This window comes from Lepidochelys kempii, chromosome 3 (assembly GCF_965140285.1).
Source record: "Lepidochelys kempii isolate rLepKem1 chromosome 3, rLepKem1.hap1, whole genome shotgun sequence".
Taxonomy (NCBI): Eukaryota; Metazoa; Chordata; order Testudines; family Cheloniidae; genus Lepidochelys; species Lepidochelys kempii.
Window position 1 is genome coordinate 173,789,044 of NC_136382.1, and position 20,668 is coordinate 173,809,711.

A 20,668-nucleotide genomic window follows, 5' to 3' on the forward strand; every position below is an offset into this window, starting at 1 on the left:
ATTTTTAGGAGTTGGCTGCACTTTATTGGTGGCCAAAATGATTCCCATATGTAAAGTCAGTTATTAAGAGTTTATAAGCTATGTTCCTTTTGGATGAAAGACATTATGTAAAGTCATTATCTTAAATGATTACTTGCAAGCAATGACCATGTATTATCTGTTCAGCCTCTCAAATTTGGAGACACCCTACTCTTTGTCACAGCAAAGAAGGAATTGCTTCCCCTCTTACAACACTGCCATCAGAGGCCCTACAAACTGAAGCAATTAAATTATTTAAGGTAAAATCCTGGGAAATGTTTGTGTTTTTTTTCTGTGTGAGAGTGATATTTTTTCGCTCACTAAAGGTGTTCTGTTAACAGGCCTGTGTATGAGTGTGACTCACCAGCTAGCACATCCCCTTGTGGCTCTGTGTGGTGTAGGAGGCTCTCCTCCACTGACACCTGTGATGTTCAGATTCTTGAAACTTGGCCCTCCAGCCGGGTCACAATAATGCCACCTCTACGGTTGCAAACTCTTCAGGACTGTTCTGGAGTCTCCTGGAGACTTTAGAGATTAATCTTTAATTAAAGATTATGTCATGTGATGAAACTTCCAAAAATACATCCAACCAAAATTGGCAACCCTAGCCACCCCTTCTGGGGTGAGCCAAGAATCCAACAAAGAGTAGTCCATTGACCTCTTATTCAGTCCAACTCCAGAATCAGTAGTTCTTATCTCAGGTATCAGGGGGTTTCAACAGTCCTTACCCCTTGCCAGGGGGGTTTTACTCCATCTTCCTCATTGGGCCAGTAGGGGAACCTAAGCCCTCCCACTTCACTGGGTTCCAGTCCAGGGACCCTTTAATAAGCAGGCAAGGCCTGCCTACACAGTCCCCTTGCTCTCTCGCTGGACTAGTTCTTACCTTGCCCTCTTGGGGCTTTCCCACAGACATTTCCCAGGCTCACAGTGTATAAGCAGCTCTCTCTTTAAGCTTCTTCCACAGTCTTATGGCAGAGCTTCTTAGCACTTTCTGCCACCGAGCTGGTTCTGCTGCAGAAGAGCTTTCTCTACTCTTCTGGCAGACAGCCCCTGCTCCCTACAGGCTCTTTCACCAGCATGGAGAATCCTGGATAGACTTACTTGTCTAGCTTTCCCTCACCACTGCTTTGGGCTGCCTGATGCAGGTTTACCTACCTTCCTTCAGGGAGGCGCTGTTTGCCAGCAGTCCAACTCAACAGCCTCACTCCAGCCAAGCTTCTCTCGCTGAGTAATAGCCAACAATCTGCTCTACTTCTTGGTCAGCCCCCCAGCTGAGCTGGGTTCAGCCCTTTTAACTCTTCCCTCCAGGATTGACACCTACTGCAGGTGTAGCAGGATGAAGTTTATTGAGCCCACAGACTCTCATTAACCCCTTCTGGCCCACTGTGAGGTTGGTACACCCATCACAGCCTGGAAAGAAAAGGTATGTCTTTATCTTCAGAACAGATAAGGCATGGACAGTGCTAGCTGAAGCCTCTCCACACTGTCCCACCCCCTAATCTGAAGAGATCATCTCTAGAGTTGAGAGAGCAGTTCAGTCTCCAGCCCTTTCTGGCCTTTCTGCTGAGATTATCAGTAAAATTGCCAGTTAGCGCCCAGGAGGATAGTGGATTTTTGGACTGAGACTAAGATAATCAAATTCGTGGGCTACAAAACATCCATCAGATAGAGAGCTGGTTGAAATTTTCTGAAATTTGGTGTTTCAAGTAAATTTTAAGCAAACAACAACTACAAAAAGTAAATTAAATTGTTGTGGCTTTTTTCATGTTTTTCAACCAGCTCTAGAGATGGAAGACATTTTACAAAATTCTGATGGGGAAAAAAATGCAAAAAAACAAATAAACCCCAAACCATCATTTTTGCACATTTTTGTTTTAATTTTTGAACTAACTCTAATCATATGGTAACAATTGTCATTCATTTTGGACCTTGGCTGAATTCAAAGTGCTGATTTAGGAGGGAAAGTTTCTATTGTCCTTTTTCTTTTAAAAATAAAAAAAAATTATCAAGACTTTCATATACATATCTAAGCTTGACCTGTGTTTCACTTCTTGAGTTTAGTGAACAAATGAAAAGTACACGTGTTTTAATAATAATATATAATAAAATAAAATGTATGTGAAGACTACAGAGTAAGATTCTTCAAAATATTTAGACCTAAAAAAAGTATATCATATTATTAAGAATAGTACAAAGAGTACACAGCAACTGCCCTTCTGCAAAGATGCAGCTCTGACAAGAGAATTCAAGAGATAGGTCTTTATCCTGTTATGTGCAGGTAGACCCCAGTGTTTGCGCACAGGTGATTGATGAACAGAGTCCTTGGGTAAAAGCCCAGCCCCATTTAAGTCAATGACAAAACTCCCCTGGATTTCACTCCTCAAGTTGGATAGGTAAAAATGTGTTTTTCGCAGCTAAAGATTGCTACAGACTATATGCTAATGATTATTACAGAGAAAAAGTACTTTTCTGCCATTTCTTTGCACGCTGAGGGATATATTAAGAGTTAGAAAGCAAGTTCCGTGGATAAATGCTCTTTCTCCATGGACCTTATCCTAACATTATAAATTCTGCCAAGACCAAGTTCCTTCCAGTAAAAACTGTCTTGAGAAGTCATATGGGATAGTTTTTGGCTAGATGTAGAAAGGAATTGTATACATTCCATCTGTTCAGTCCCTGTCACTGGCATATCCAGCTTGTTTGTTTGAAATGTCAGGAGGATCTTAAAAAAAAATGTCCATTTTATTTTGTTCATCCCAACGGCACAAAAGTTTAAAAGGGAATGAACTTTCCTCAGCACAAATAAACACATTTATTTGAAAAATGACATTCTGAATTACATTTGGCAAATCTGAACATCTATCACAGGAAGTAGTTATTTTGCTAGAAAGGGATGACTTATGTGATGCTGTCATTATAAAGAACTTAGTGTTGGAGATTCTAAATTAATTCCCAACTTGATTTAGAACTAATGTATCAATCAAAAGAAAGACATTTGGGTTCATTTTCAGTTATTCTCCAGCTAATCAAAATTAGTCAAATATATCTATGGATCTCTAGATAGAAGGAATCTAATCTGTTGATAGTTTTTCCCTTCTGTCTTGGTCATTAAAATAATTCCTTCAAGATTAATGTTTAAAATTTGTAAGTGGATTTAGTGATCATGTAACCAAGGGACTAATTGTGTAGACCAACTGGAACCCACCTTTCTGGGGCAGGTGTTATGCAAACTTTCTAGGACAGCATTGCCACTGCTTTATGGAAGCTCCTAGCTATTCCAGCAGTGGAGTTTGCTTGAGCAGAGACTACCAGTAGTACGAAATATTATGCTTCTTTTGTGATGTGAACAAGTGGAGACAGAATGAGACCATCAAACTCTGGGACTTGAGCCCAGATTTTAATTTAGGACTCCTGAGCTAAAGAACTATTGCACTGACCCATTGTGCCACCTAATAGCTCTCCTCTTTATTTCCTCTCCCCTTCCCACATTGACAGCTTTCCCAATGTAGAAATAATACAACTCAAGAAACAAAAAATCCTAATGTTCTGGTCAATTAGTAGTTTGTTGCATGAGGCCTTTAAAGTTTGTTGCTCTTGGTTCAGCAGCCTTGCCGTGGCATGCAACGCCGCAACTGCTCACAGGAAGAAACCAGCCATGATTGTGTTGTGCCCATGTTTTGTTTTTATACTGACTGCCTTTACAGTAGTAGAAGATTGATTCTGTGGTTTCCCTTTTGCGTTTCAAAGTCCTGAACAATGTTCATAGGTCCTGGCTGTATTCAGAACCTTCTGAAAACTTGCCTGACATCACCTCATCGTGTCTCAGTAGGTGATGGTGTTTTTGCTGTCATAGCTCCTAGTGAGTAGAATTCACATCCTGCAGATATCTGCCTCATTTTATCCCTCCCCAATTTTAAAAAAGCATTTGAAAATAGACTGTTCAGAGGTATTTTTATCTTAAATCTGGCCATGTAGAGAACCCCACTTCTTTCCTTACATTTTTCCAGTGATAGCATCTTATTTGTTTTTTAAATTTTAATTAATTTAATGCGTGATGCTTTAAATATTATTGCACTTTTGTTATGAAGCACCTCTGTGAGGGGGTTAGGTGGAGGTTGATATATAAACTTACATATTATTATTTTATATCCAGACCTGCCAGTTGTTTATAAATGCTGCAGTTGACTCTCCTGCCATTGATTACCATGTATCTTTGGCACAGAGTGCTTTGCAGATCTGCCTCACACATCCCGAGCTTCAAAATGAGATCTGCTGCCAGCTCATTAAGCAGACAAGACGACGACATCCACAGAACCAGGCAGGACCAATACAGGTATGAATAACTTCTGTTAATGGAATGTCCTTCACATGAGCAATGAAGAGCTTTGACAGACCATTGAGTACAGGAAAGAACTCTGCATGCTTAAGTAAAGTTTACATCTTTGTGATATGCTTTATTGTAAATCAGAAAAATAAGGGTAAAGAACATCCCCATCTCTTTTAAGGGCTGAACACAAATACAAGTGGGTTTACTTGAGCTAAAGTCTAAAGTAAGGTGTAACACAGAGACCCCTATGGTTCTCCTATCAGCTGCTGCATGCTTCCTTGAGAGCCTGTCTTTCTTCCTGAGTTAATTCTAGATTCAGCCCCTAACTCACACAGCACATTTGTCTTGAGAATGTGCTTGAGGAGGGGCAATTAATTCCCTACATTTGGCCATGCACTTCAATATGCCTGTTTTCAAGACAAGTATCCTTTTTCCACTGCCTGACCTTACAACCTCCCACACGATCTTGTACACATACTGTACAAATAATGTATATGTAGAACCTAATTGTGGTTCTTCACTCTGCTTTATTAGGAGAACTTCATTGTTCTTCAAATTAGTAAGTAGGAAAAAAATTAAACTGAAGGGGGAAAAGGGATTATAGTCTAAGTGATATATACAGATATGGATTAGTAGTGCATGTGAGTAGCAGTACACAGAGAGCTAGGAAAGACACAGGAGAATTTAATGAGGAAAAAGTTCATTAATACATTGACTTCATGTGTTTTTATTCATTACCCTGAGTTTATATTTGGAAAATTGTTAAGTTGACACATACTGCAGTTGATGGTTTTAATTTAACCTTTTTCTTTTTTGACACTCTTGTACCATTCATTGATAGGGCCTTTCTTTATGGATGAAAAAAGTGTTGTTATAATCTTCCATAATGGTTTTAAAAGTACATTAAAGTGCTTTAATAAAATAAAAATAATGGGATGAGAGAATGTTTTGAGGTCCCAGATCATTATGGGAACGTATGTTTTTTTCTCTCAAACACTTTCATGTCACTATCTGTCCCAAATAAAAGTTTGATCCATCTCCCATTGAAGTCCATTAATTTTTCCATTAACTTAATGCCCTAAATGGGCTTTGAGAAAGAAACTCTGCAAATGCTTAGAGGGATAAAATAATAACATTCCCACCTAACCTGCAGACAAGGTGTGAAGCTGCCACATAGGTCATCCTCAGCATCTGTCCTGGGCCAGAGGAGTGTGGGTAGGAGGATAGCATCAACAAATGAAATCTGGGGGGAAAATGTATTATAGGTAGATCTATAGTTGAGGTTTCCTGATATTTTCCATTATAAGTCCCTGTTTTCAGTTGCTTATAACTTGGCCATCTTTAACCACTTGGGCTGAAATTTTCCACATGAGGGTGTTTGCCTCAGGCTGATTTATTGTGGGAAATATTCAGTAAAAATGTTCAGCAGTTTCTCAGAATGAGGCCAAGGAAAAATATGTTTTACCCAAGTTAAAAAATGCTTGCAATGCTTTGTTGAGATGCTCTAATGCCTGCACGCTTTGGAGCAGGGACTTGAAATTTATTTGGTTGCCTTGGTGTTGGGTCTGTGCCTTTTCCCCCAAATCTGGTTAAAATACAAGACTCTAAAATTTTGTTTGCACATGCTCAGTAGAGACTTATTAGAGTTTGGCAGCTAAATTCTCTGAATATTCCATGCATGTGGGCATGCAGGAGCTGAACATCACTTGCATTTGCTCCTTCCACCACCATGGGTAGCTGTGTTGCCATGCACAGGACCTGAGAGCAGGGAGGCCATCTTCCTTTCACTCTCAGTGCAATTGTAATTTGGCCTCCTTGAGTGTATGCATATATATAGTCTTTAATTACATGGTCACAAACTATTTTTTCCACAGTACTCAAGCCTTATTCAGTGCACAGTATGACTAGTGATCTGGGAATGGATCAGGATGTGTCATGAATGAGACTGTGGTCTGTAGGATCCCTGCTTTATTTGTTGCAGATGTTGGAGGTTGCGTAGGGAGGGAGGGAGGGGACAGCAGCAAGAGATGGAATGGGTTTGTGGTTTAGGGAATTGAATGCCACCTTAAATGGATTTAATTCCTATTTGATGCAGGACAAGTTATTTAAACCAATTTTTTCATTAACTATGTAGTTCTTCATTTCTGGGTGCCCCACTTGAGATACCTCTGGGCTGCAGAAGTGAAGGCACTCATAACTGCCCCTGGAATCCATGAAAGCTGAACAAATAAAATGCTACATTCTCTGGAAAAAAAAAGTCAGGTTATAGACACTTCAAAGTGGGCACCAAAATTATTTTACACTTCATTGACATTAATGTCTCTGTGCATTAGTTCCCCATATGTAAAATAGGGATAATAATATCACTTACCTCACAAGTGTGTTGTGAAAATAAATTCATTAATATTTGTAAATCAGTGGTGAAGTGGTGAGCCCCTTAAAAAAAGCCCATGAGGAAATTAATAATTCTGTATTCAGAGTAGGTTTGAATAGTATGCAATAAATAAGTCTTGGGTCTACACATTGAACAATGATAAAAAAAAGTCAAATAGCTGCTCATTCAGTGAGCATTATTCATCCTGTGCACTGAATGAGGCAGGGGTCCTGTGGGGGGAAAAGGGATGTAATTATGTAATTAAAGACTATGTATAATGCATACTCACAGGGGAGCCAAATTAAGGTGGCACAGGCAACCTTGATTCAGGTATTTCCCAACATTTTAGTGATTGACTTTGCAACTTAGTTTTCTTTTAATGCAGTTTTTTGTATGGAATTTTATATAAACTGAACCAAAAAAAGTTGCAGGGAGGGGCAGACATGGAAATAGAGATAAAGACATCTTGGGCTTCCCATGAGGTGGTATCCCAATTCATTTAAGTTTTTTACCTGTAGTTTTGAGCTTTTCCTTCCAATATAAAATTGTCTGTCATTTTATCTGGCATTTTGCACAATGAACTGCACTGTTGATCAGTCACCACAGCAGGAAGTTATTCTACTTTGTAAGATGCCCAAAACAATGTTTTTTTCTTTTTTCCAGGGTTTGCAGCTGTTAGCTCTCTGTGTTGGACTATTCCTTCCTCAGCACCCATTCCTTTGGCTCCTCAAAGTTCACTTAAAGAAGAATGCCGATTCCAGGTGTGCCTACGTATTGCTAGCTGTACAAGTCCTACTCATGGAACTTCTAGGATACATTTTAAAATCAACATTGACATATTTGTGGACAAATGCTACAAAAGTATAATTTGTACACATAACTTGTGTGCATCACTTGGAAAATTTATCATTTGTTTTGAAAATTGCACTACAGTATTCTGAACACATGATGTAAAAGCATGAAAAGCGCAAAATATAGCTGTTACCCAAAACATTCTGAGGCAAATTCATTTCTGACAAAACTGTTAGTTTCAGTGGATTAACACCTTTTATATTCTCACCTTTGATGGAAAAATCTGTTGGAAACATTGCAAGGAAACCTCAGAGTTCTCCTTCCATTTGGATGTTTCAGAGGGTTTACTCACAGCTTAGCACATAGTGGATCAGTTCACGAGCCATGCCCTGTTTCTCTTTTTGTCACAGAACTGAATTTGGGAAATATGCAATTTACTGTCAGCGATGTGTTGAGAGAACCCAGCAGAATGGGGACCGAGAAGCAAGGCCATCAAGGATGGAAATCCTTTCAACCCTTCTAAGAAATCCCTACCACCACTCGTTGCCCTTCAGTATTCCAGTGCATTTCATGAATGGTATATACCAGGTACGGTTCATAAGCATGATATTTAACTTGCCCAATCTGATTTTATTTGCACCGTCGTAAAGTGGTTATGTATGATAGCCAAGATGAAGGAGGGAGAACTATGAGCATTAAAGTAAATACAGCTTGAATTTCTCCTTGCTGGTAGTTGGCAAGGGACTAGGCAAATTTGATCAGTGTTTCAGGAAAAGAAAAAGTTTTGAGCAAAACATCTTTAAAAAAAAATTAAAAACCCATTATTGCCGAAGTAGTATCCACTTGATTTTTCTTGTTTAACCAATCAACCACATGAATGGAGCAGTCTGGAGAAGAGAGCAGAGTGTTAGAGGTATTCCCTCCAACTGAGCACCTTGGAAGCTGGGTAGCTCGTGGAAGGTCATGGAGGCACATGTGTAACTCTGATCATTACAGGCAGAATATGCTCCATAGTCTCTTGGGGCCAATCAAGATCCCATTGAAGTCTGAGGGGACCTTTCTATTGACTTCATTCGGAACTGCATCAGCCCTTTGTGCCTAAATATGTTCCTAATGATTAGAGCTGGTCAGAATTTTCTGTCAATATATCTTTTCACAGAAAATAGCTTTTCAATTAAATCAAATAAATAAAGATCAATTTTCTTTAAAAAAATTTCTAGTTTTGGCAACTGAAAAACATCATGTCATGAATAACGCTTGTTCCCCAGTGGCCTTTCATGCTGTCCAGGCATAACACATGCAACAGAGTCCTCTGACCCTCCAGCCAGGCTCCCTCCAGTGTCTAGACCAGGGATGGGCATATTACAGCCTGCAGCCTGGATCCGGCCTGTCAGGACTTTGGATCGATCCTGCAGGATTGCCACCCCAGTGGCGCTGAGGGCACCCGTGCCACTCCCAGAAGCGGCTGGCACAATGTCCCTGCGGCCCCTGGGCGAGGGGAGACGGAGGGTTCGTGTGCTGCTCTCACCTACAGGCACTGCCCTTCGCAGCTCCCAGTGGCCAGGAACTGGGAACCGTGGCCAATGGGAGCTTCGGGGGAGGTTCCAACAAGCGAGGGCAACATGCAGAACCCTCATCCCTCCCCTCCCCCAGGGCTGCATGGACTTGGTGCCGGCCGCTTCCGGGAACGGCATGGGGCCAGGACAGGCAGTGAGCCTGCCTTAGCCCCGCTGTGCGCTGCTACCACCTCAGAGCCACTCAAGGTAAGTGGCACCGGGCCAGAGCCCACACCCCTCCTGCACCCTAGCCCCCTGCCACACCCCACATCCCTCCTGCACCCCAACCCCTGCCCTGAGCCCCCTCCCACACTCTGCACACCTGCCATGAGTGCCCTTGTACATCCCACACCCCTCCTCTGCCCCAACCCCCTGCTTTGAGCCCCCTCATACACCCCACCTTCACCCCAACCCCCTGCCCCAAGCCCCTTCCTACACACCGCACCCCCCCCACACCCCAACCCCCTGCCCCAGGCCCTACATTCATGGCCCTGCATGCAAGTTCCCCATCCAGATGTGGCCCTCAGGCCAAAAAGTTTGCCCACTCCTGGTCAAGACTCTTTTAGGGATATGGTGTCTTTAAAGGTTTCAGAGTAACAGCCGTGTTAGTCTCTAAGGTGCCACAAGTACTCCTTTTCTTTTTGCGAATACAGACTAACCAATTTATTTGAGCATAAGCTTTCATGAGCTACAGCATCTGATGTTGCATCCGATGAAGTGAGCTGTAGCTCACGAAAGCTTATGCTCAAATAAATTGGTTAGTCTCTAAGGTGCCACAAGTGTCTTTAAAGGCTTTCAAAATACCAGCAACGCATGGGACATTCCTTCAGTCACCAGATATCTGGCATCTTTGAGTTTTCTCTTAGTCCTGCCCCTTCTTCCAAGGCCCAGCTTTCCTTTCATCCTACCCTTCTTTCAGGACCTAAAGCCCTGACTGTTTCCTTCTCCTATAGCACATCTTTCTCTTCTAAACTCCCACCACCAATTACCATTTGCCTAGCCTCCTCCCCTCTTTTAAACTGCAGTATTTCCTATTAGCTCTCTCTTCCTGAACCACACCCTCCGTAGGTGACAGTCATCAATTTCATTAACCCTTTCAGCTGATCCTCATGTCTCAGTTATCATCAATCCCTTTTTAGCCACAGCCCAGGCTAACGCCTTCCCATCTCTGAAAGGCAGATGAGGCCCTTTACAGGGGCCATGTCACCCTGTGACATAGTAGAACTCCCCTTAACTTCAGTATAGGATCAGTATTTGATCTAGTATCCCTTCTGTGAATTATGGAATGTAAATAATTTTAAAATCATGTAGTTGTGCACTGAATATCATTTTTATTTCCTGGTATAAAGAAAAACTCTGCTTTCAAAACTTTTTTATAAAACTAAAAAAGTATTCAATATATATCCAACAAACAAATATATATATATATATTACACACACACACACTTGGATCTCCATTAAGTCATCACCTTAAAGTTTCAAAGATAAATGCTTGAGATCAAAAAGAATTTAACCATCCATGATGCTTATATATTAGTTTGAAGAGACATGCTCCTAAGAGATATGAAATAAAACCAATAAAGTCTTAAATGTCACTATAATTGGTTAGTTAGTTGGGCCCAGATCCTCATAGGTATTTAGGCTCCTAGCTTCCATTGTAATCAGTGGGACTCCATAAGCCAGTTTTTCTAAGACATTTTGTTACTAATAAAAACGGTGTGGTTTCTTTTGTGTGCAGAGCCTGGTAGATACCTCTGTCCTTAAGCACAAACATGAAGTTCAGGGAAGTGCCAGAGACAAGTATCTGAGTAGAGACAATTAGCCACCTGTTACTAAAATTCTTTAGTACCAAAGACAGAACAGGAAACTTGATAAATATTTACACCAGTAGACGTGGGAGGTAAAAGATACATCTTTGGACAATTTTCCACTATATTACTGCTCCTGAAATACACTTTATATTGTATTTCAGACATATAGTTTTAATCTAATCAAGCCTCCTGTTAAATTGTATGTCATGCAAGGTTGTTATCTATAATCTTACCTGCTGAGTCACCCTGTCATAATTTTTTGTTACAGTATTTCTAATATTTTTCCTCACAGAGGAACATATCAAGTTGCCTTTTTAAATCAAACATTTAGATTAATTCAAATCTATAGTTTAGTAACTAAAAAAAGCCTATAAAAGCATTTATCTAGAGATTAAGTTTGGGCTGGAAAACAAGAAAAGGAAAATAACATTAGTTTAATAACAGTCTGAGATGCTATTTATAATAGTCTTTGATTTGGTAAACAAAATGCAATGACTTGTAACAGGTAAGCAAAGTTTTTGACATAACATTTGCTCAGTAGGGCAGAATAAAGACCACCAAACGGTCTTATTTTTTCCCAGAATTTACAAATTTAAATCCTGACTAAATTTTTGTCTAATCCATAGTGGAATTTATCAAGCTGTAATGACAATAAGCTATCCAAGGAGGATGGAACAGGGCACTCTCTTTCCATGTATGTTCTAGAAAGTGTCTTGTCCTTCTTCAAAATCTTACATTTAATATTTTTGAGAGTTTTTGTAACTAAAGTGTTTTGTTTTCCTCTGTTCAGGTTGTTGGGTTTGATGCCTCCACCACGGTGGAAGAATTTCTGAACACCCTTAACCAGGACACAGGAATGAGAAAACCAGTCCAGTCAGGATTTGCATTATTTACTGATGATCCTTCTGGCAAGGATATAGAGCACTGTCTTCAAGGAAACATCAAGGTAAACAAAACTCTTTAATGAGCTGCACATATTAAACAACAAAAATATCTTAATTTTACAGAGGCCTTTTCAAACAAACAATTTAAGGGAAAATTATTTCCTCATTAAATGCTTTTTGCTTTTCCTCATTTGACATACATCAAAGGAAAGATGAAAACAAACTAATTTTTCACTCTGAAATTCATTCAGTGGAATACATTTAAAAGCATTGCCGGGCAGACTAGAATGGCTCAGGGAATTGATGATGGGATAAGGAACTTTTCACCTCTAGGACACCAATTTACATGAGGACTGTTATTAGTGACTAAAAGTGATTACAGTCTAATGCTCATTCAGTGGCTTTAGTTGGTATTCTCAGTCCAACTCCTGTGGACAACAAAGGTCTGAATACTCAGAAGTCCTGGAGAGGTGAAGTATACTGGAGTAGAAGTCTCCAGATGCGGGCTGTGACATGAAGATTGAACTACCGTATCTTGTGCTCTGCAAGTCCTGTGGTTACAAGACTTCAGCGTCCAGTGCTGGTAACCTGGTACCTGTCATAACATTAGATTTACTATAAATTTAGAAATATAAATCCATCTCCTAAAATACCAAAATACAAACATCTCTTCTAATTTGTTGCTCAAGTGAGGGATGTATTTGAGAATCAAAGAAAGGGGCTGACAGAGATCTGGAAAGAATGTCAGAGGGTTTCCTATCCAATATGAGGAGGAAAAGGTTTAGGTTCAGTTCAGTAGGTTGCAGTGCTCAATGTAATGTTATTTATATGGATTCTGAAGGGATGTAGTTATCCCTACAACTCAGGATTAAGGTATTTACAGCAGGGTTGGGAAGACACAGCATAATCAACGGTTTACTATAATGTTACATCATTGTCCTCGCAAGGCCAGTAGGGACTGGGACTACTATTGAAGCTGCTCCCTCAGCCCTGGGGAGTAAGGAATGCTGGGTAATACCATCAGGCAGCCCTATTACACCCTTCTGCCCTGTTCAGAGAAGTATTAACTGGCTTCAGGGGGCTCTGCATCGAGCCCTCTATGGCTGGAAGAAGGGTCATCATGATGCAACCGGAGGTAAATAGGGCCATGGAGGATTTCTCTTTCCGAAAGAAACAAAACAAAACCAAAAACCCATAACATGGAAGGCAAAAAAAAAAAAATCTATTAAACACGGTTTACTTATCCTCATATTCTGTTTTCTATTAACATGAGATTTTGACGCCCTTTGGATTCTGTTAACATTTCTGCTGAATCTTTCCAAGGGGGTCACTAAATAGTTTCTTCCCATCTAGTCTGAATGGATTAGGGTGCTGCCATTGCAACACTCTCTTCCTTTGGTCTGGGAAGAAGGGACCAAGTGAGTCTCCAACTTGCACAAAACACTGGTTAGAAAGAGAATCATCCACAGCATGCAGTATAGTTGTTTAATTATCCTCTTTATAAAAGTCATTAGTTTGATTAATTATAAAACAACTAGTTTTGGATAATTACATATGTGTTGGCTCCTGCTAAATTATATACCTGTCCTTTCTGTATAAACATTTTATGGCTGGATTCCAAAACCAAGGTCTGTCTGGTAGGATAAGTGAATAATAACAACAAAATCTGACTACTAAATCCTCAACTAAAAAGTGCCTGTACAGGTACTTTTTGCAAGTTTAAAAATTAAAGCTACATGATTTTTCTGAGTTACAGTAATTGAAATTCTTTCATAATAAACAGATGGTTTCCTTCAAAGTGCTGTTTTGGCAAGAAACTACAGAACTGACAGTTCCACACATTCATTTTCCTTTTAGATCTGTGACATTATTTCTAAATGGGAGCAGGCCTCCAAAGAACAGCATCCTGGGAAATGTGAAGGCACAAGAACTGTGCGCCTTACGTATAAAAACAGGTATATAATACTGAATATAATTCCACTATTGTGTCCTAGGGATTTTCTTTAATTTGTATGGTGTTTATTATCTAGAAAGGTATTAGCTGAATCAAAGCTTACTCCAAAATGTTAAAATAGAGAAAGAGACTGCAACCTTTGTTAAATAAATTAGCTCCACTACTATCAATATTTTGGAAACTTTCATATAAACCTTAGATTTTTATTTTTCTTAAATTTAGCAGATTGGGAAGTACGGAGTAAGCTAGGCAGGCAAATCCTGGTTTGTTTTCCTTAGTCAATCTGCTGGCGTATTGGACACTCCTTCCCATGACCCTGCTTAAGGCTGGGGCTCCTTCCCACATCCTCCACCAGGCCATCTTTCCCTTGATGAACCCACCTTCCAAGCATCTTGCACCTGGCAAGGTCTCATTTGTTGAGGTTTAGATGCGGTGCTTGTCTTTCATGTGGGTTTCACCTGCGCAAATATAAAATAAGGAGCATGCAGATCCGATGTGCATGGAATTTTAAACATATAGCATGAACGAGAAGAGAGCAAGAGCAGGCTGTTTTGATTAATGGGATCTCTAAAAGTAGAAGTCTTAGGGGTACATCTGTAGGAGAAGGATGAGACAATAGTGAGTTTAACATTATGTGCATAATAAGCAACAGCCACAGGTTGACATTTCATAATTTAGTAATAAAAAGGACAACACATAGTAGTTTCTGTCAAAAGTTGTTTTCTCTTACTCTGTTTAGCTTGGAAAACTAATGTCCAATTTTGTCTACAGTCTATATCCAGTAAAATGGAATGGATTATGTTGTGTACCAGTATTTCATTTTTTAATTTGTAGGTGAAGCTTATGAGATTGAGGAGCACTTGTCTTGACCTACATCATCCCTTTTGCTCAGTCCTTGGTCTCTCCTGAGCATTAGTTGCTAATTGTGCCAAACTTTGCTGGAACTTGAGTTTTGGATACATGGGGACTGGGCTGACACTACCAAATTAAAGACCCTAGTTCTACAGAGGTGAAAAACCACTGTACTAATTTGCAGTATTATGTACTTGGAAGGTCTGTGATTCCTCAGTTGTCAAGTGGTGTTGAATTTCATGAAAGCAAAATACAAATCAATGCTTAATTGTGAAATCATTAAACTTTATTCATTTAGATTCAACAAGCTACAGATCTTTTGGTGGGTATTTATATCTTTAATTACTTTCAAACTGGCATTTAAATTCTATTCATGTTTAAACTTTTTAGTCTGATTTCTTATTCACTTAAATAAGATACCGGTATGTGTGCAATGATACTTTTTTTTAAAATTTTAAAACTAAGGGCATGTATTAAGTAATCAGTTTAAACAGCAGAGTAGCTAGCCTTCAAATTTCATTATAGATTTTCAGGATTTTACTCCTGTGCTGTCCCTGTTCTATGGAAATGAGCAATGGGCTTAACTGGAGCAAAAAAATTTAAAATGACAAGATACTAGAGGGTCACTTTTTCCCACCTTTTAGAAGTAGTGAATGTATAGCTAGTAAAATGGTTTAGAGTGACAATTCTGGAGGTTGATTTTCTCCATTTGTCCACAGATTTAGTACAGTGGCAGTAAAAGCTTTTAAGTGCTACCCTTCCTCTGTGCCTCAACTCTGCTCTGGACAGGTTACCTTCAGAGCTGAAGTGTTAATAAGTCTCTGTGCACATTCATTCTTTGTCCTAGCTGCTGAGGCTACCATTTGTGATAGAAACACTTATCCATTAGGAACTGGATTGATATCACCAACTCATTTCACATGATTCAGTGTAAGCCATCAGATGGTAACAATTTTTGGTCAGAGCTGACTTCAAACTAGTGACCCAGAGGTGCAAGGTCATAGGTCTCATTACTAATCCCCAGGGTCCATTTAATACCCCTATTTTCATTTTTAAATAACTTTTCTTTCTTCTTTTGTAGGCTTTATTTCTCAGCTCAAGTCCGTGGGGAAACAGACCGGGAAAAGCTGCTGTTAATGTATCAAACAAATGATCAGATAGTAAATGGACTTTTTCCTGTCAACAAAGAACTGGCACTGGAAATGGCGGCTCTTTTAGCTCAGGTAATCTATGAGTTTATGGTAACAGTCAGCTTGTACATTAAGGGGCCAGTGCTGACCACTTTCTACTCCTATTGACATCAGTGTTAAGGAGGGAGGTTCTCAGCACCTTGCACGATCAGGTCCTAGTTAATTAAACATAGCATAGCCATTTGCTTTTGTTACAGGGATCCTTGAACAGGTCTCCCCATTCACCGTGCCATGAATAACTTCTGAAAATTATATATACCATAATAATACATCTTAGAGATGTTTCAGTAGATATACCTATGAATTAGATTTATTTTCATAAAGAAGAAAAACTCAGATCATCACAAAGTTTGAGAGTTACTTTATGGATTGGCTTAATTAAATCTTGTCAATTTACACCAGCTGAAGATTTGTCCCTCTATATGAAATACTGTGAAATGCAAGAAAATGCTATACAATAGGTTTTGTACTTTAAACTTGATTTGTGCTAACTAATTTTTGCTTGGCGAATTTAATGTAATTAGAAGTGAAATATAACTTACACTATTTTTACATCAGTGAAAATAAAATTTAATGGACAAAACATTTTAAGTTTTACAGTATGCTAATCAACAAGACAATGCATAAAAGGTATTTAAATTTCTAAAATGACTCTGTACAAACAAAGATCTTCTCTTTCCTGGCCTTTCCACTAGGTAGAGATTGGGGACTTCGAAAGACCTTTCTCAACTCCAGCAGGACAAGTTACTTCTCCCTCCAAGTCCAGTCAGACATTGAAACAAGTTGTGGAAAAATTTTACCCAAAGAGGTATAGGCATGGCTGTTCAGAAGAACAGTTAAGGTGAGAGGGGGAAAGTATTATGATAGACAAGATGTGAATGTTTTTACTTTTAGTGTTCTGTTATGTTTAGGGACGAAGGCAGGCTTTCAGTTATATTGGAAGATTTAGATATACAATTATGAGAAATTTTTGTCTAGAGCTATATATGAAACTGAAATTCTTTTTACCGAATGGCTTAGGGAGAACCCCTTTCCTCTGAATCTTTGTTACCCAAATATACAATAGGATTATTAATCATGTATTTTAGCAAAATGCTCTCAGAATACACAAATTAGGATCTTATAACCTTTACTCACATTGGACCAGATTCTGACACTCTTACTCACCTTGAATATTATTTTACTCAGAAAATAATCCCATTGAAATGAACAAGACGATTAAGGTATTACTAAAGTTGAGTAAGGGTGCCACAGTCTGGTCCAAGAGTAGTCCTTACTCAAGCAGGCAGACTCATTGAACTCAGCCAAACTGTTTGAATGAGTAAGAACTACTTATATAAGTAAACGTTGCAGGATTTGTATCTGTTTTAGTCAAACATTGGGTATTTCATAATTTAAGATATTTTGGACAAAAATAATGTATTCTTCTAATTTCTTCTAATGTTATAGCAACTGTTTTCCTGTGGCTCCTGGCAAACAGAGCTACAGGAAAAGAAAAAAAATTGAAAAACAGGAAAATGTTATTGTAAAACCAAAGTATAGCTAGGTTAGTGTGACAGGGGTCGGTCCTCCGAGCCCCTAGGGGCGATGGAGAGCTATGGTCTCCGTGGCAGACCTCAGCCACACCTTCCGGGCGTTGGGGAATTAGCAGGGAAGGTGCACCGGCAAGAGTCAGTCGCGCACCCCCCAGGCCGGGGAGCGCCGGCAAGAGTCAGTCGCGCACCCCCCAGGCCGGGGAGCGCCGGCAAGAGTCAGTCGCGCACCCCCCAGGCCGGGGAGCGCCAGGGTAGGGGAACGCAGGCCCACCCAACTCCACTGCATTCCAGCCCAGGGCCCTGACAGTGGCAGGAGGCAAAAGTCCCACCGCTGGGTCAGCGGGGCTGTTCGCACCCGCTGACCAAACACACCCACCCCAAGGTGTAAATCGGCCCCTGGGCTACTTCCTACCCAGTCTCTCAGGTGGGTCGCTCCGGTCCCTCCATCTCGTCTGGGTATTCCGCTGCGGGCCGCTCCCCCTCGGTGTCGGACTCACGCTGGCCCGGGCTGCAGTCAGGCCCCTCCAGGTCCTCTGGGTATTCAGCGGCTGGTTGCCACAGGCCTTCCTCCCGGTCAGGCTCCTCCTTGCCCAGGGCTTCGCCTGGGTCAGCAGCAGGCTCACGACGGAGCAGCCTGTGTCTGTCTCCCTCCCTGGTGCTCTCTTCACTGGGCAGAGGGCCCCGCCCTTTGTACTTCCTGTCCCACCCTTCCCCTTCCAGGGATTGGTGGAAGCTTGGCCTGGCCCCGCCCACTCAGGCTGAAAGGGTAGCTCTTTACCCTCTGGCTCCAAGGGGAGCCACCCTGGCTCCCTACAGTTAGTCAAGAGCAGGATATAGTACCTGAAAATACTTTAATTTTTTGGTAAAAAGTTTCTATATTTCATGTTGCGGATTATCAGGGGGTTCGGTAGTATAGCCCAGTGGCAAGAGTCTGGAGCTGTGTCATCCAGCAGCAAGAGTCTGCAGGGCCAGCCGCAGGGGAACCCAGGCCCTCCCTGCTACATCGGGTTCCAATCCAGGGCTCTGTGACTGGCAGGCTGGGTATGCAGCCTGGAGGTGGACACCACCCAAGCCTGCTCCCTGGGTTACTTCCTACTCTTCCAAAGTCACCGCAGGGTCTACTTATTCACTCACAAAGGAGCAGGGTTCTCCCTGCCTGTGATCCAGAGGCTGTTTTTCTCCAGTTTGTCAGCCCATGATCCCGAGTCTCCAGGGGGCATTTGGCAGTTCAGCAGTGGGGTCTGGTCCAGACGGTGTGCTCTTGTGGCCTCTCTGCAGAAGCTAACAGCAGATAACTGCTCCCTTCCTCTGTCACCCTGATGACCAGGACTGCTCCATTTTGAGCATGCCCAGCTAGTGCAGCTGGGTGGGGCCTTCCGGGTCCAGAGTTGCTTGTTAACCCTTGGCTCTCCAGTGTGGAGCTTATACATCTCCTCTCACAGATGTCCTTTTAATTCTACTGTCACACAGGGATACCTGTAGATGTATATCACAAGCTGCGCTGTACTTTTTCACTCTGTGCTGCTAGTACTTTTTATATTTAAAAGGGTGAAGGGGACCATCCTCGATCATTTAAATTTAATCATGGTGTTCCAGAAACAAGAAGGTACCTAAGGTTTGCTGTACACAAATGATATCAATGACTGGTTTGAAGTTTTCTATACACCATATCTGATATGACTGAATATAGCATATAAATCAAATACTCATTTTGACAAAATCAAAAATTGATTGGGTTTTTACTGTTTTTTCACAACAAAATCCAAAAGTATGTTCTCATTGTGTGTTTCATTTCACTAGACAGCTTTGTCAGCGATTATCAACGAGATGGATGGCTCTCCGGGGGCACAGTGCTGCAGATTGTGTGCGCATTTATCTTACAGTAGCCAGAAAATGGTCATTCTTTGGTGCTAAAATGTTTACGGCAAAAGTAAGGAACTTTATTAAGTCTGGGTTTTTGGGGTGGTGGTTTAAGTTTGAATGTAGTATGCAGGAGGAAAACAAATTAAGTTGAAAGTTGGTTTGAAGTGTTTCTGTTGCTTGAACCTGTATTCATAGAAAATTAGGGTTGGAAGAGACCTCAGGAGGTCATCTAGTCCAACTCCCTGCTCAAAGTAGGACAAACCCCAACTAAATCATCCCAGCCAGGGCTTTGTCAAGCCGGGCCTTAAAAACCTCTAAGGATGAAGATTCCACCACCTTCCTAAGTAACCCATTCCAGTGCTTCACCACCCTCCTAGTGAAAGTTTCTTAATATCCAACCTAGACCTTCTCGACTGCAACTTGAGACCATTGTTCCTTGTTCTGTCATCTACCACCACTGAGAACAGCCTTGCTCCATCCTCTTTGGAACCACCCTTCAGGTAGTTGAAGGCTGCTATCAAATCCCCCCTCACTCTTCTCTTCTGCAGGCTAAATAAGCCAAGTTCCCTTAGCCTCTCCTCATAAGTCTTGTGCCCCCAACCCCCTAATCATTTTTGTTGCCCTCTGCTGGACTCTTCAATTTGTTCATATCCTTTCTGTGGTAGGGGGCCCAAAAATGGACACAGTACTCCAGATGTGGCCTCTCTAGTGTCAAATAGAGAAGAATAATCACTTCCCTCGGTCTGCTGGCAATGCTCCTACTAATGCAGCCCAATATGCCATTAGCCTTCTTGGCAACAAGGGCACACCGTTGACTCATATCCAGCTTCTTGTCCACTGTAATCCCCAGGCCTTTTCTGCAGAACTGCTGCTTAGCCAGTCTGACCCCAGCCTGTAGCAGTGTATGGGATTCTTCCATCCTAAGTGCAGGACTCTGCACTTGTCCTTGTTGACCCTCAGATTTCTTTTGGCCTAATCCTCCAATTTGTCTAGATTACGCTGGAACCTATCCCTACCCCCTAGTGTATCTGCCTCTCCCTCCAGCTTAGTGTCATTGAGGAGCTGAGGCTGCAATCCATCTCATCATCCAGATCATTAATGAAGATGTTGAACAAAACCAGCCCCAAGACCACTTGATACTGGCTGCCAACTAGATATTGAGCCATTGATCACTACCTGTTGAGTGCGACGATCTAGCCAGTTTTCTATCCACCTTATAGTCCATTCATCCAGACCATACTTTAACTTGCTTGCAGGAATACTGTGGGAGACTGTATTAAAAGCTTTCCCCATATCCCCATTGACTGCTTTCCCCATATCCACAGAGCCAGTTATCATAGAAGGCAATCAGGTTGGTTAGGCATGACTTGCCCTTGGTGAATCCATGTTGACTGTTCCTGATCACCTTCCTCTCCTCCAAGTGCTTCAAAATGGATTCCTTGAAGATTTGCTCTATAGTTTTTCCGGAGACAGAAGTGAAGCTGTAATTCCCCGGATTCTCCTTCTCTTTTT

At 41.2% G+C, this 20,668-nt stretch overlaps 1 protein-coding gene across 4 annotated transcripts in view; it reads left to right on the plus strand.

Moving 5' to 3' along the window:
* Positions 1 to 20,668, plus strand: part of PLEKHH2 (pleckstrin homology, MyTH4 and FERM domain containing H2) — a 119,356-nt gene that overhangs the window by 78,314 nt on the left and 20,374 nt on the right. For 3 of the 4 annotated variants that reach the window (XM_073339074.2, XM_073339075.2, XM_073339079.2), the window contains 9 exons: positions 166 to 278; positions 4,172 to 4,351; positions 7,383 to 7,480; positions 7,922 to 8,099; positions 11,669 to 11,824; positions 13,620 to 13,717; positions 15,650 to 15,791; positions 16,454 to 16,599; positions 19,094 to 19,223. In XM_073339074.2, the coding sequence (XP_073195175.2) occupies positions 166 to 278; positions 4,172 to 4,351; positions 7,383 to 7,480; positions 7,922 to 8,099; positions 11,669 to 11,824; positions 13,620 to 13,717; positions 15,650 to 15,791; positions 16,454 to 16,599; positions 19,094 to 19,223 (1,241 nt within the window). The remainder of the gene's footprint in view (positions 1 to 165; positions 279 to 4,171; positions 4,352 to 7,382; positions 7,481 to 7,921; positions 8,100 to 11,668; positions 11,825 to 13,619; positions 13,718 to 15,649; positions 15,792 to 16,453; positions 16,600 to 19,093; positions 19,224 to 20,668) is intronic. The other variant, XM_073339077.2, reaches the window with a different exon arrangement.